The sequence below is a fragment of the Fukomys damarensis genome, unplaced genomic scaffold (assembly GCF_012274545.1).
Source record: "Fukomys damarensis isolate Sample0158 unplaced genomic scaffold, DMR_v1.0_HiC HiC_scaffold_16, whole genome shotgun sequence".
In the NCBI taxonomy this organism is placed as follows: domain Eukaryota; kingdom Metazoa; phylum Chordata; class Mammalia; order Rodentia; family Bathyergidae; genus Fukomys; species Fukomys damarensis.
In genome coordinates this window covers 50,835,102-50,852,148 of record NW_022900928.1, presented here as the reverse complement: position 1 = coordinate 50,852,148, position 17,047 = coordinate 50,835,102, and the positions used below count along the sequence as shown (strand labels likewise).

General features: G+C 35.7%; 1 protein-coding gene across 4 annotated transcripts in view; it reads left to right on the top strand.

Annotated features, from left to right (window-relative positions):
- Trpc6 (transient receptor potential cation channel subfamily C member 6) overlaps positions 1–17,047 on the top strand; it is a 123,178-nt gene that overhangs the window by 87,136 nt on the left and 18,995 nt on the right. For 2 of the 4 annotated variants that reach the window (XM_010642037.2, XM_033764298.1), the window contains exons 4-9: positions 583–747; positions 3,722–3,938; positions 9,979–10,212; positions 13,021–13,285; positions 14,655–14,850; positions 16,026–16,229. In XM_010642037.2, the coding sequence (XP_010640339.1) occupies positions 583–747; positions 3,722–3,938; positions 9,979–10,212; positions 13,021–13,285; positions 14,655–14,850; positions 16,026–16,229 (1,281 nt within the window). Of the gene's footprint in view, positions 1–582; positions 748–3,721; positions 3,939–3,974; positions 4,315–9,978; positions 10,213–13,020; positions 13,286–14,654; positions 14,851–16,025; positions 16,230–17,047 lie in introns of those variants that run through there. The other 2 variants (XM_033764299.1, XM_033764300.1) reach the window with 2 other exon arrangements.

The window sequence follows — 17,047 nt, the reverse complement described above, 5'->3', positions numbered from 1 at the left end:
AAAAATTTAACATTATAAAAAGATTCACTAATATTTTACCCAAAGGCTAATATACACAAAGGTTAATATATACATATATAGTACATATATATTAAAAATCATTTTATAACATTAAATTTCAAAAACATATTTCTGTGCCTTGAAGGATTGTTCTTTTCTCATAGGGGAAAGTTTGATGAATTAGAAATTTCAAATTTATGCAAAATTTAACATTATAAAAAGATTCACTAATATTTTACCCAAAGGCTAATATACACAAAGGTTAATATATACATATATAGTACATATATATTAAAAATCATTTTATAACATTAAATTTCAAAAACATATTTCTGTGCCTTGAAGGATTGTTCTTTTCTCATAGGGGAAAGTTTGATGAATTAGAAATTTCAAATTTATGCACTAATATTAGAATTTCTTGCCATCTTGCTTTATACCTGTTGTATGCTTTATGTTTATTTTTTAATTCAAACAATATTTTCCATGGGAAATCGCAAAACTAAATATTGTAAAACATGAAAATAATTTATGCTGAACGTTTCTTTAATCAAGTTACTAAATGCTTTGTCACTTTCCTGCTAGTTTGTAGCTCATCCAAACTGCCAGCAGCAGCTTCTCTCCATATGGTATGAGAATCTTTCTGGGTTACGGCAGCAGACAATGGCAGTCAAGTTTCTCGTGGTCCTTGGTGTAGCCATTGGACTGCCCTTTCTGGCTCTGATTTACTGGTGTGCCCCATGCAGCAAGGTATGTCTGTGAAGTCTGCAGATCTGCTATCTACTATAAGTGTGTCTGATCAGAGTATATAATCACAGTACATATAAAAAGTATATAATCTTAAGTAATCTCTGTCTTTAATCTTACAAAATAATACAGTTGCTATAGGAAACACAAAAAATAATGGAAAGAAGAAAAACTTCACCTGAAATATCACCACTATTAATATATGAAAGTGAACCTTAATTACTTTCTTAGCTTTTTTTTTTAGATTTTTCCTCTTGGTACATCTGTGCATATAATTTTGTGTATAGTTTAATGAGGTCCTAGTATCATTGAACAAGTATTGAGAATGACATCCTCAAAGATGATTCTCTTTGAACGATATTTGAAATAAGAATTCTGTATTTTCTTTAGTTAATCTGAGCAGATAATTAAAGACCACAATATAATTTTAATATAATATGTATTTTAGTGAAACACTTAAACTTTTAAAGAAAAATTATACTAGAACCCACCAGCAAAAGTGGCTTGTTTTCTTAGCAACATTAATTCATTCAGGCCTTGGTGAAAACATTTTCAAAAGGACTCTGTTTTACATTAGTGTGATGGAACAAATTTGAGGAATGTTGACCCGTCTTTCTGTTATTAGGTCCAGAAATTTGTGTCCTGCATTGCTAACAGTCCTATTTTTTATAATTTTCAAAACACCTGTCTAGATCTATTTATATCTCATATCTGAGAGGCACACTGAAAGGATTCTAAAGCTAAATATCTTCTGGAGCATCTACTTATAGGTTGTATGGAAACATTCGTTGATCACTTGCCATTCCTAAACATTGGCATGTGTTGCTTTCAGACATTTATAACACATGGGTGCAAACACATCAGCACTGCCAAAATATTAGTACCTAGTCACATAGTTGGTGTTTTAGCTTTAGGGATCTCTCAAGATGACTCATGCTAGAAAGCCTTTTACACAAGGGGAACTTCATGATCATCTCCAGTGACGATAATAGGAACTGCTGAGAACTGGACTTTTCTCATGAAAGTGAAATAGATCATCATAGATTTTTTTCACCTTAAAATATGTAATATTAAAAATGGATCTCATATAAATAATCTATAAATGAGGAACATAAATTTAAAATAGTGAGAACTATTAAAATAACATTTACATCACAGATTTTCTTATAAAAATATATTTTTCTTTTTCATGGAGTGACAAAATTTACTCTTCAGAAAATTACTAAATAGTACTAACTTGAATATAAGCTACATCTATCAATGTAATGTATTCTATTTCTACTCGTATTTCTTGAATCTTCAGAGATTTAAACAATTAAAAAGGGGAAAGGGTTTCTAAATTACCTGCTACCACTCTGTGGTCAGTTCAATTTTAATCTCTTTCCCCTTTCCTGTAACCAGTGAATTCAGAAACATGGTGCCTTCTACAGCATCTGGTGTTTTGACACAGGCTGTTCATGGCAGTCCTTACAGTTACACGTTGTGTAAATTATGACTGAGTCCTGATTAGCCTGCTGTCCTGTGCTATTCCTTCTTCTCTGGCCGTGTTTCTTTATGGCATCTGTTTTCCATCCTCATTTGTGAGCACTAAGGTAAGTAATCAAATTAAATGGACACTGTCAAAAATATGTTCTCCTACTGAGAATCTGTTTTATTGATCATTATTTATCCTCTGAAGCATGATGATAAAATCCACTTTACGATCGTTCCCATTAGCAATGGATGTAAACATTATTTGCAAGCCAGAGGATTTTTTCTATAGGGGGACATAGCTACTTTGATGCTTCTATTGCAAAGTATTTAAAATACCTTAGAATTTGCACTATCTACATGAAAATTAACCCAGATGCAATGGAAGGATTACACATCTTCACCGAGTGCCTATTTTGCTTCATGTTAGTTTTGTTAATCTTCAAGCTTTTTCTCTTCCCCTTCCTGAAAATTTTTTTATCCTTACTTGTTCTTACTCTACTATTATCACTCAAATATTATTTGTTGCATGTTTATTACAACAAAAATAAGTAAAACTGAACTTTCATATCATTTTAGTTTAGGCTAACTTTAACAGTTTTCATGTTTATGTTTGCTGGATAGGTATTATGTCATAAGTAAATACCTAAAAAGAGTATTGAAGACAAGTATTGTTCATGCTCACTTTTTTTGTTTGTTTGCTTGTTTTTGAGACAGGGTCTCACTATGTAGTTGAGACTGACCTGAAACTCACTATGTAGCCCAGGCTGGTCTTGAACTCACAGCGACCCTCCTGCCTCAGCCTCCCTAGTGCTGCGATTCTAGGCATGCGCCACCAGGCCAGGCCCATGCTCACTTTTAATAGCTTTCCGGGTCAGCTTGCATAGTGGCACACATCTTGTAAAGCTAGAACTCTGGAAGGCTGAGACAGAAGGATTGCAAATTTGAGTTCAGCATGTCTCAGAAAAAAAATATTTTGGCTCAATGTGAAGGCCCTGTGTTCAGTTCCCTGCAAAACACCAACAATTACTATCATTATTAATCATTATTATTATTATTTTCCAGGTCACCAGTTACTAAAGTTCCACAACAGGCTTCCTATTTACAGTTATTTTTATAAATTTATTGTATCGCAACACCCAAAGGTCTCTACGCTGACTCAGTTTAATAATTTCATTGCAGCTATATCCATACTTTAGGCCCACTAAGTTAGTTTGCTTTCTTTGAAAAATGCTGATATGTGCTGTATCTTTTGCCAACATAATATTTTAAGAATTTAATTTTTCTTGAAAGAAAAGTGAATATATTCAATTATGAATTAAAAAATAATTACATGTAGGTAAAGTGTGTGACTGACATAACAATTGCTAATAATTTAAGTTCACACAATTATCTTAGGAGAACATTGAAATATGCAGATCTTTATTTTTGTGTGTATGTATATGTTTATGTTTTGCAAAGCATATAAAACAAGGTTAAGGTTTTTATTTGGTGTGCATTGTGGCAGATGGGGAAGATAATGCGTGGACCATTTATGAAGTTTGTAGCACACGCAGCCTCCTTCACCATTTTTCTGGGACTTCTAGTCATGAATGCAGCTGACAGATTTGAAGGCACTAAACTCCTTCCTAATGAAACCAGCACAGATAATGCAAAACAGCTGTTCAGGATGAAAACATCCTGCTTCTCATGGATGGAGATGCTCATTATATCCTGGGTAATAGGTAAAGACTGATTTTCTGTTATCATTGTTTTTGCAGCCTTAGCAGTTGGGCTGAATGATACTGATTCTCTTACACATCGGTTAACAGATGTATGCAGCATGCATGATGCAATAGCACCGCACGCCATGATTTTCCCTGTGTCTTCAAGCACATGAAGAAATTTGCCCTGGATTCACTATCAGCATCATAGTCTCTTCATAGCCTTATGCTTTTTGCACTTCAAAAAAATGCCCAGGAGAAAAGTAACAGGATGGTATTAAACCCCTGTAGTGATGAAAAATTGCCATTCATATTTTGGGAAAGCTGTGAAAACAGTCACATGATTTTATATTGAGAGTTAATAGAAACTGAAGCTAATACCCACTCACATTAATGAACATTGTATGTTAGGAATCGTTTAAAGCTCTCTCTCTCTCTCTCTCTCTCTCTCTATCTATATATATATTCATTCTCTCTGTACCTCAGTGTTCTGATCTGTAACACACAACACCTATTTTGTAGGATTTATGAGAGGATTAGCAAGCTTGATTTGATCTTTACAATAGTCGGCGAGAGAGAAGGAATTCAGTCTTAATTACTACACTATTTGTCATTAAAATCATACATATGTCTTGTCATTAAAATAATGCAAATAAGGAATGCTTCAAGTGGATGTTTGAGAATGAATAAATTTAATAGATATTAAGTACCTTTATTTAGTATTGGGAATATTAAGGTGAATGAGACCCAGTTTCATACAGAAGTCTAAAGAACAAGGCAATAAGTAAATAAATAAAGTTCAGTGCAACGAATCCCATAATTGAGATATTAGAGTGTTATGAACAAACACATATTGGCATCTAAGTCCGAGAGAAAGGATATAGATAGTTAGGGAAGCTTTCTCTGAGCAGCACCTTCACTGTGAAACTTGGCAGAGAAGGAATGGAGATAAGGACGCTACAGATACGAGAACATTAGATGTGCAGGTGTGAGACTATGACATAACAGCCCTAAGATCTTGTGAGTCAGGCAGAGCTGGAGCTCAGGTGCACTGGTGGATGTGTGGATAGGAGGCTAGGGCTGGTAAAATGTTCACAGGATGATTTTAAACGGTTGATAATGTGGTCTGATCGCACTTCAGAAAGGTAACAGAGGCTTTGAGGCTAGACAGGGTGGGTTAAAGAAGGTGTGGTCCAGAGGTTGAGATCCAGTTGAGTTGATTACCGTGAGAAAATGAGGCTGGAATTCAGGGAAAGGGGAGTGGAGACTTACAAACTACTTTAAAAATAAAGTGATTTTGCCAGGGATTTGGCTCAGTGGTTCCACCGCCTGCCTGGCAAGCACAAGGGTCTGAATTTGATCCCTGGTACCAAAACAGAAACAAAAACCAAAAAACTAATTTTAAATATGAGAAAGGAGAGAATGGATTCTGCCTTGAATTAGTAGATAGTCACTGTAATACTCTAAGAGAAAAAAATGTAGAAAGAAGGCCATGCTTAGCACTGGGAGAACGAAATACTGACAATGAGATTTTGTGATTGACCTTGAAATGGATAAAGTCTGGGCTATGGGTAAAGTTCCCAAAATCTTCAATTCCTGGAAAGTATTTAAGCGCCTGGCTATGCATGAAATTACCTAGGGTATGTAGGGTATAAAGAAAAGAAGGCTCAAGAAAGCTTCTTACAAAGTCCATAAACTTCCCCACTCCGGGGCCCTGCCCCACCTTCCTTCTTATTTACCTGGAGAAGCATCTACGGCCAATTATAGTCTTGGCTTCTTCATATTGGTGTCCAATTGGATGATCAATTGAAATATTAGGAAATATCATACAAATTACCACATGGTCATTTCAAATTCAGGTGAGGTAATTCAATAGCAAATGAGAGTTATCCAAAGCTTTGGAATCACTTTATTTTCTGGATACACACACACACACACACACACACACACACACACATATTTTGTGGGGGGTACTGGGGATCTAACTCTGGACCTTGCACTTGCAAGGCACGTAGTGGAATCACTGAGCTAAATCCTTGGCCCTTTCTAGATAGATAGTATGAATCATATCAACAGACTACAAATAAATCTCAAACTAAGAAGAGAAATGAATTTTTAGTATTTCTTTTCTAATATAATAGATGAAATTGGATAAACATTATATTCCATCTTCATTATTTGACTTAATGTAAGAATAAATACTATTAGAACATGGCCTTTATCTTATTATTCTAACTGCCTATGCGTCATTCTTTTTAAAAAAATATATAATAGCATATGTAAAATGTATAATACACAGCTTGGCATTTACAAAATGTTCAATTAATTTCAGACAATTTTAATTATTAAATTTTTCACTAAGTATTTGCAAGTGTTTTCTAACTGAGAATTTTCTACTGAAGACATGAAGCAAGATGTGGCTTCTTCAATACAAGATGAAACTGAAAAAATTAAATTTTACATAAGGGGATTAGAAATAAAGGATGTTCCTTTCATTGTTTATCATAGTTCATGCTCAGATTGATGTAATATTTATTACAAACTTTAGATTTTTGCTTCTTGGAAATTTAAGCTGAAAATATTAAATTAACCTTTAATTTTTGCCAGTAAAATTATTCTTCTTGGAATTATCCTGCCAATATTTATATTTTACTTAGGGATATCTCACAGCATTTATTTAAAGAATGACCGACTCAAAATAGAAAGGTATGCCTTTATAGCATATGTTAGACTCCTGTTTTAGTTTCTGAAGCTAATATTTTTCATTTGCTTTTTTTAGTTCTTAAACGGAAAGCTGCAAAACCTTCTAGAAATATTAGTTAGAAGTAGCCCATTTAGGTTAGAGGCTGAGTGTGTTATGTTGGCTTCAGGAAAAGAATAGATTATTGGTCACAGAAAACAAATTCATCAAATTTTCAGTGAATAAAAAATCGAAAAGCTGAAACAGAAGTTATAATTCAGGAGATTTGGACATGGCAGAACAGTGAGCTCAAATCAATGAGACCAGGTATAGCAGGTATAACAGGGCACAGGATATGGTCCGTGACACTTCATGTGCAAAGGTCCTGTGGAGCACTTGTGATTAAAGGCCAGTGTAAATGGTTACAAAAGCAAATGTCCTTGGTCCACTCCAACAACTGAGGCCTACCGTCAGGACTGTACTCATCACGCTGCACAGACCACACACAGAAACTTTGGCATGGGTCCACACGAGCCAGTTGGTAAGAATGGCCCTGTTGTAACGCAGCAGCCCAGAGAGGGAGTGGCCTGTTCACCGAGAAGAGCGCCTGAAAGGGGCTGGAGGGGCTCATCCTGGAGGGCGAGGAGTACAGTGGGGTTCAGATATTATGGATCCTGAAGCTTATTTATTTGGAGAGCCCCACTTATGGAGGGCACCATTTAGAAAAAATAGAGACAAAACAAATCTAGGCGTGCGGGAAAGTGAGGCAACTTGAAGCTTAAACTTCATTAGCGTCACAGTCAACCTGCCTAGGCTGGAGAGGAACAGATTTAATGAGCACACAAGTGGGTTGTTTTTAAAGAAATTTAAAGGCAGAGAGAGCTGACTCATTTTTCTGTGCTCCAGAGGGCAGAAACAGAACCAAAGGGTTCACTTTGAAGAGATGTTTCTAAGAACTCGATAATGGAAAAGCCAGCCTTCAGAAGCAGTAAGCCCACATCTCCAGATATATTTGATCCCTTGGAGAATTCCCCTGCCTTGGAGAGAAGTTGGACTAGATGAGGGATTTTAAGTTATGCTTAGCAGCTCCCCAGGATGCTCAGGGGAATAACACAGGCCCTCTTCCTTTAGGCAGAGTTCAGGGTATTTGCTTCAGTTTGGAAGCTTAAATCTTCATTTGTACCAAGAATTCTACTTCTTAGAGAGAGAGGGAAAAACAAGATGGTGAAGAGGGAAAAAAGCAGGCAAGCTTTGAAAATGACTAAAACATGTGACTTTAGATACCCCTTTAGTCCCTGTGCTTGTTACTCTATTCTCATCCCCTGTTGAGCCTGGCAGGAGCCCAGGGACTGCAAAAAGAAAGCTCCCACGGGTTTTTCTATTCCTTCTCATAGCTTTAGGGTGAGTGTGTAGGTGTGTGGCCACATACAGCATTTCCTGTCACCAACTAATCTACTAGAATATACATGAATTCAATCCTAATAACTCAAAACAAAGCAATGAAATGGTTTTTTCTTAAGACCACACTCCCTGTGCTGCACTACATAGTGGTTTTGAGAAAAGCATGTGATATGCTCTCAGAGAGCAGAGACCATGACATTTTCTCAATCCTTCCAGGCCTCCACTGTCATTTAATTGGCAGGTTCTGTGAGAGGCCTTAAACACAAATGTGAAATTTGGGGCCAGCTGGTTGCTCCTAGTAAGGAGAGAAGACTACTTTTACCATAGGTTCATGAGTGTTTTCTTGATGGAAGTAGATTTTGACCAGTTGTTGCAGTTTGAATTGTATTTCTTTAGATCACTCTAGGAAGAGACAGGATATCAGAGAAGGGTATGGTAAATAACTCCTTTAAAATCAAATAAGATTCTTCAATTAATAAAGAAAATAGGTACCAACCATGGTGTATTTGAAGTAATATGTGCTCCATAAATATTTGTCAAGCTTTTTAAAAAATTCCAGTCGCTATACTGATCATTTTACATGTACTGTCATATTTAAGTTCTGTGAAAATTCTGTGAAGTACAAACAATCCAGTATCAACCTTGCCTTAAGAACTGAATTTTAGAAAATTTAAACAACTTCCCAAAGACTTCACAGCTAGTAAGTAGAGGGACAAGTCTCAAATATTTGGTGACCTGATCTAAAAACCGATGCTCCTAAATGCTACACTAAGTTTTAAAAAATACAATACTATGAATAACTGAACCAGAAAAAGGTTATTATTATTATTATTAATGCTACCATATTAATTAACTACATAATTTCATCTGGTCTTTCACTATGCTAATTTTACATGTGAATTTATAGAATGCATAATATTTTTTAAACTTTTAAAATTCAGGTGTATGGCATATAATTTTTTCCAGTGTGTGTTCAAATTTTCCAAGAAGCAGACACAATAATTGAATGTACAACAGTTGCGAGGTAGGTAGCAGAACCACTGAGCCAAATCCCTAGCCCTGTACAACAGTTGCATTAAGGGAAACAGAAAGTTTACTAAGGAGAATTTCTTGTTGAGAAAAAATAGGGAGATTGCTGAGGAGTTTGCAAGAGTGGTAACAGTGGGGTTCAAATTCTGGCTTCCTCTACAGACTAAGCAAAGTTTGACATGGACATCAAGAAATCCTTGAGCCAAAGACAGCTATCAGATAAGTCTATGTTTCCTGAGAAGGAGCACCTCAGTCATTAGCCTTGAGCAAAATGGCAATGGTTTTCAGGAGTTCAGTAGCTGAGACCTGTAGTGTAGTTGGAAGTCACCTTCTCATGGCTGTCACCTCTGATAATTAGTATAAGATCGTACCAAATGCCTGCAAAGAACTCCATCTGTGGAAGTCCCACCGGTACTTCTATTTTGACTGTGTGGGTGTGTTTACATTTTAGTTGTCATAAGGAACATTTTGAAATTTTTATTTTATTAGCTTGTGTTTGCAGTATATGATATTTACATTCATCATAGGGAGTGGATACAATGCATGCACTTAACATATCTTGATTCTTTCTATTCTCCTTCCTTTCTGCACCTCCTGCCCTCCTTGTACCTCTCCAGGTTCCCTTTCCCCATTTTCATTGTTGTTATTATTATCTTTAGTTCATGTTTGTGACATATAATTGCCTTCATTGTGCATAGTTAGTACATGTATCTGATGCAAAAGAATAGATCGGTAGAGCACTTTGTGCTTTAAGGCTCCTGATGGATCTTGTCAGACCGCATCCAGGCAATACACTGATACTGATGTATCAGTGTCAGGAGGTGGGAATTTCAGCTGGACAGGAAGGTTGGGGCCGAAGTGTGGATGTCAGGGCGAGATGTTTCAAATTTATTTTCTTTCATGTTAGATGGGATGAAAGTGAATTGATATTTTAACTCCTTTCTGATGCAGGCATGATATGGGCTGAATGTAAAGAAATTTGGACTCAAGGTCCTAAAGAATATCTATTTGAGCTGTGGAATATGCTCGATTTTGGCATGTTAGCAATCTTTGCAGCATCATTCATTGCGAGATTCATGGCATTTTGGCATGCGTCCAAAGCTCAAAGCATCATCAATGCAAATGATACTCTGAAAGATTTGACCAAAGTTACATTGGGAGACAATGTGAAATACTACAATTTGGGTGAGTTTACATTACACAGTCTGAATAAATTAATAAAAATGCAGAATGTTCTTGTAAAAGAGTTGTCAGTAGTGGTTTAGTTACTGCCCGATTCTCATAAAACTTTTAACTTTCTCACATCTTTATTTGAAGAATGAGCACCTGTATCTGAAGAACCATACTTTTTGCTTTTTCTTTTGATTTGTCGACTGCTTGGAAATCTCTCTTAATCTTGAAAATCATCCTTCTCTTGGATCTCTGAAGAACCATACTTTTTGCTTTTTCTTTTGATTTGTCGACTGCTTGGAAATCTCTCTTAATCATGAAAATCATCCTTCTCTTGGATCAATTGTCTAATTACAAAGCTCCATGGAGAATTTTAGTCTTATATCTTAAATTTATTTACTTTTCTCTTGCCTATTAAAACAGCTCACATTTTAATCATTTATACACAATACAACACTATTCAGATTTTTTTAAAAGAAGGAAAACATAATTATGCCAACCTGGATGAACCTGGAGGACATTCTTCTGAGTGAAACAAGAGAGGCATGGAAAAGCTGCATGACACCACTATGTGTGGAATCTAAAAGTCAACTCGTGGAAGTAGAGAGTGACGGTTGTTGCTAGGAGGTAGGCAGGAAAGGGGAGATAGGACATAAGGTTTCAGTTAGACACAAGGAGTATTTGCTGCTGTTCTATTGGACAACATGGTTCTATAATAATGTGCCATGTACTTGGAAAATTGCTAAGAGATTACATTCTAAATGTTCTCACCACACCCTCGAGAATGTATGTGAGGTCATGGCTATGTTAATCAGCTTGTCTCAGTCATTGTGAAATGTCACATTTTACTCCATAAATATGTACAATTTTTAGAAGTTCATGTTAGGGAACTGCTTCCATATCTGACATTAGGAAACAAAAGGAATTTTTGAGGTTTCTGAAAGGTTTCTAACAAAAACAACACTAATTCCAACCAGACTTTGAAGTAATTGAAAAACAAAAAAAGTTAACATGGAAGCAAGACCATCACCTCTAATACTGATGAAATTCAGAATAACATAGGTCTCGGTCTGTCAGCCAATGGGATCCATAATATTGAATGCCAGAGTTAGGGGAATTTATTCTCCAATTTCCCTAGATCAATAAACAAGAGCAGTCCTCCCCACAAGAAGAGGATGGCAACAAGTGCCTAACCACACAAGAAGGCTCTGTGGAGGCCCAAAGAGAAAGAGTCTAATTCGGAACCAACTATATCCAGTCAGTCCTCTCCATTTAGTAATCAAATAAGTTTTCTCACTGTCCTACCTCCCCGAAGTTGCTAAGGAATAGAAATAGTTTCAGCCATTTGCTTAAAGAAACTACCTCTAGTAGAAACTTGGCTTGGAGAAAATATAAACCCCTATGAATATTTATCTCAAATTGCTGATGAAAAATCAGTTTACATTCAATTGGCATCTCTGTGGCTTAATGGACTATGTCACATCAGGGCTCTTTTTTCATCATTCATTATCAAGACATAATTACAGTACATAAAGTTTACATTCCTCTTGGTAAGTAGGTACATGAACATAACACAGCTTCTTTTTTAATCCCTTTCCCATCCACCTCCCTTCCTCTGTCTCTAAAGTCCCTTTTCCCATTTTCGTTTTTGTTGTTACTGTTATGATTAGCTCCTGTTTATGACATGCAATGTTTATATTTATTGTGGATATTGGTATCTGTACGTGACATGTTTTCTTAGTTCTTTATTCCCCTCCCCCTTTCCTCATCTTTGGTCTCTTGGACCCCTTCCCATTTGCCAGAGTTCTATCTCCTTGTTTCCTTCTCTCTCTCCTTTATTTTTCACTTTGCCTTTCTCAAATGAGAGATACCTCATTAATACTTTTCAGGAATTATTTAAATATTTTCTTTAGAGATTTTTTTTAAATATAGAGAATATTTTAAAGTCAAGGATACTTATTTATAGGTAATACTAATATTCAAAGTACTATAAAAAGAAAAGCGCATCTGTTATTATTTGATTTCGTAATGCTAGCCATTCTTTCTGGAGTAAAAATGAATAAAAGCTTGCATTTATTAGTTTCTTTTTATGTTTCCTAATTCTACTGAGCAAATAAACAAATACAAATTTATAATCATATTTTTCCTCTCTCTTACATGATATTTTGTATTTTCCTCACAATGGTTTCTTAACTGAGTTTTTGATGAGCTGATATAATAATGCCAGAAAAATTCACAAATGAAGTATTACAGTATTTTTGTGGTAAAATAGACTCATTTGAATGACTGATAAAAATGCTTCAATAATTTTAAGTAGCTGCAAGCCCCATATTACATTTATAGTGTAATTATACTTTATATAATAAACACATTAAGTGCAAGACACTTTCTAAACCCTGAATATATATGAACTTATTTAATTCTCACAAATGAGCAAAATGGTAATTGTATTCTTTCATTTTAAAGACAATCAAATAAAAACTAACATAAGTAATTTGCACAAGTTATTTCAGTTGAGATATATTTGATATAGATACAGTGGTTTGTGAAACAATCATAGCTCATCATCTACAGTGTGAGATTTTAATATTATGCTATGCCTTTATGGAAAATTGCTAACAAATCAGAAAGATCATCTTCTCAATAAGTTCATAAGTATTCATAAATTCAAATACAGCTGACACTAAAGAAGGCCTTTAGATCAATTTTCATTTGTGAACTGAATTGCCAATGTAGTTCTGTACATTTTTACTAGAGAAGAAGTTACCTAAATAAAAACTTCAATAAACTTACCCTTACTCTTGTCTTTGATTTTTTTCCTAGCCAGGATAAAGTGGGACCCCTCTGATCCTCAAATTATCTCTGAAGGTCTTTATGCAATTGCTGTAGTTTTAAGTTTCTCCAGAATAGCTTATATTTTACCAGCAAATGAAAGCTTTGGACCTCTGCAGATATCACTTGGAAGAACAGTAAAAGATATCTTCAAGTTCATGGTCATATTCATCATGGTGTTTGTGGCCTTTATGATTGGGATGTTCAACCTCTACTCCTATTACATTGGTGCAAAACAAAACGAAGCCTTCACAACGTATGTGATCTTAGGTGTTTTGACAATGGAGATTGCAGATTAAACAAATATTGATTGAACAGTGTTTATATAAATTCATGCTTTGGTAAAGACTTCCTCTCTAATTCCTTTTGGAATTTTAAAATGAGTTGGGAGACCTCTAAAATGTAGGAACTTTCCTGAAATTAAGTAATAGTGAATATTTTCAGAGCCAGAAAAATCATAATTCCTCTCATGCATAACTTTATTATCTACATTTCACAAAAGGAGGAAAGAGAAACTCACAAAGTGAAATAATTTGCTGAACATTCCATGGCTGCTAGTTTGTGGAAAAGCCAGGATACAACCTGTTGTTCACTCATGGGCATCTATGCCCTGAAATCCTGTGCCTTTCCTCTACAAGGGACTCCTGGGGCACTAAACAGATGTTTTCCTAATTCAATCCATCAGGCATTATTGTTGAAAAGATTCAAGTCACAAAATAATGACAAGTACATTGACTTACGTTCAGCGTGGGCACATGTGTATTTCATAATTGTGCTTGGACTAGATTATTTAAATGTTAGACCTTCAGTGTTAAGAGTAACATCAACTGAAGAATAGCCAATTGTTTTCCTTGTTCTTTTTAAGTGCTATTTTTCAGGAAAATGAAACCACCTGGTTTAAGCAGATAGGTTTAGCTCTAGTCACTAATTATTCCCAAAGCATCAAAATTCATATCTACAGCGTGTCAGTGATTTGAGTGACACTATGTTTATATTGTCATTTCCCCCGTATGATATAGTTAGTTTCTCTTTATTAAATATGAGTAGAAGCCAGGTGTGATGGCACAGGTCTGTAATCCCAGCATTTGGGAGGCTGAGGCAGGAGGATCGCTTTGAGTTCGAGACCAGCCTGAGCTACATAGTGAGTTCCAGGTCAGTCTCAACTACATAGTGAGACCCTGTCTCAAAAAACCAAAAAAAAAGAAAAAAAAAAAGAGTACATGCATAGATGAGCAGAAAATGTAAAAATACTTCCACATATTGTTTTGATTAAGTAATACATTTAACCTTTCTATTGCCAAAGCCATGGATTATTTAAATGTTAGTGCCTATGATTATAATGTTATGTCACAGCATTTATTATCTCAATATCTGGGCCAGATATTGAGCTATGTGCTTCATATGCGCAATTTCTATCATACGTGCCATATCTCTCCCTTATCCTTGCAAAACTCCTAAAAATGTTACTTTATCCATTTTATAGAGAAGAAAATGAAGGTTCAGACAAGTAAAGAGTATTGTCACAAATACCTAGTAATTTTCAAAGATGCTAAGTCAAATGAATTTTATTCTGGTACTATTTTTACGTATTTATATGCTTTCTTATTTCTTTTATTTTTCCCTAGAGTTGAGGAGAGCTTTAAGACACTGTTCTGGGCCATATTTGGACTTTCCGAAGTGAAATCAGTGGTCATCAACTATAATCATAAGTTCATTGAAAATATCGGCTATGTTCTTTATGGAGTCTACAATGTTACAATGGTCATCGTTCTGTTAAATATGTTAATTGCAATGATCAACAGTTCATTCCAGGAAATCGAGGTATAATCTCTATACATTTTACCTGTGTTTACATGTAACTATTCCAGGGAGCGGCCAGACGATGGAATGAAGTATGGAAGGTCATCTCTCCTTTGTTTTTTCCTTCGTTTATATATGTCCTTGCTTGTCCGGTAACCCAGAAAAATTTAATTCTGCTTTTAAACCCAAATGGGGAATATGGGACATTAAAACATAGGAGTGGAGATATCTAATTCATTTTTCCTTATAACAACTTTAGAAGTACTATGTTTTGGGAATACCATAATTTTTATTTAAAATTACCACTTATGAATAATTCTATTCTCCAAATCTTGATTGAACAATGATCACAGTTGACCATTTCTCAAGTAGAGAAAGATAAAGTAAATTTTTATTCTAGAAATCTTAGTCTGTATCCTGAATGAATGAGTAATGTATCACAAAACAAAAGAGAATTATTGCCGGGTGTGGTGATGCACGCCTGTAATCCCAGCACTCGGGAGGCTGAGGCAGAAGGATCACTGTGAGTTCGAGACAAGCCTGGGCTACATAGAGAGCTCCAGGTCAGTCTCAATTACATAGTGAGACCCTGTCTCAAACCCCCACCCCCCAAAAAAGAAAAGAGAATTATTTTTCACATTTTAAAAAGTTTATTGGTACATTTTAGGTATATAGTACAGTTGCATTCATTATTAAGATCTTGTACCTTTACATGACAGGTCTTGGATTTCATTTCTCCCCTTTTCCCTGCCCTCCTTTCACCCCCTCCTCCCCTCCCCATTTACAAACACTTTATTTCCATTTTTTCATTTTCTCATATTTTTTTATTTTCTCTTATTACCTTTCCCCTACCCTTCCCACTTTTCCTACACCTTGAGCTCTTTTCTTCCTATTTCACGTTGTCAATTATCTCAATATATTTTTCACATTTTTTTACAATGTAGGAAAGCACTTTAATATTTTTCAGTACATATCTAAAAATACAGGCAAATTTTAGGGCCTTTAGTCTGGTAACTCTGATGAAATTTTAAACCGTCATAAGAAAGAATGGGTGAATAGAACTTTGGCGACAGCTTGGATTATCCTTGGAGCTCCGAGAGAGTTTGCACATTGTTACTTCTATCCACAGAGTATTAGGAGTATCCCACTATGTGTTTACGCATTTCCTTACTGAATGGTCACGTGTATTTGTATAGGATGATGCTGACGTGGAATGGAAATTTGCCAGGGCCAAACTTTGGTTTTCCTACTTTGAGGAGGGAAGAACACTTCCTGTTCCCTTCAACCTGGTGCCAAGCCCAAAGTCCCTGTTGTATCTCTTACTGAAATTTAAAAAGTGGATTTCTGAGCTGTTCCAGTGTCACAAAAAAGGTTTCCAAGAGGATGCAGAGATGAATACGGTAATTTAGTTTGACAATTTATCATTACCTTCTTAAATATTACGAACACTGTAATACTTCTTTTCAGGGTGGGTATGAGAGGTGCCCAAGGCTGAAATAAAGAACCTATCGCAGCCTTTTGTAGAATAATTTTGCAGGGTTGCTGACTCTTTCCACGGAAAAAGAATTTTCAGGACATGTTAATCCGAGGCGCAGGAAGTGTTCATTAAGCAGAGATTGTTAAACTGCAGAGATTTTAGGATTTTTAAGAGCGAAGTATGGGAGCTCAGAGAAATGAAACGCATTATGAGCTGGAGTTGGATATACTTATTTATGAGGGCTTCAGCGTGTCATCAAAACGGGCGATCCAGGATGTGTATTCCTACTGTCTATCAGGTCACCCCTCTTGCAGCCTATGTCAGAGAGGAAGCCATTTACATGTGTTTGAAGTTGACACATGCTGTCCACTAATACTACTACTTCCTTGAGGGTGGAGGAAATACAATTTACAGGTGCAAAGGACATGTCCAGTGCCTAGTTTACAAGCTTACTGTGTCTTTAAGACCTTTAGGAATGTTTGGGGTGAGTTTTCATGAAGGGAAAAAGGCTTGAGTAACTTTGCTGTCTTGCAGCTGCAGTTTTTGTAAAAGCTCAATTTCCCTTTATCCTTTCTGCATAGTTTTATTTCTTCTATCCTACCTCACACAGAGTCACTGCTTCTTTTTTTTTCAGCTTTAATTGAGTTTATTGGTACACTTCAGGGATACAGTACAGTTACATTCATTGTTGGGATCTTGTACCTCTACATGACAGGTCTTGGTTCTCATTTTTTCCCCTTG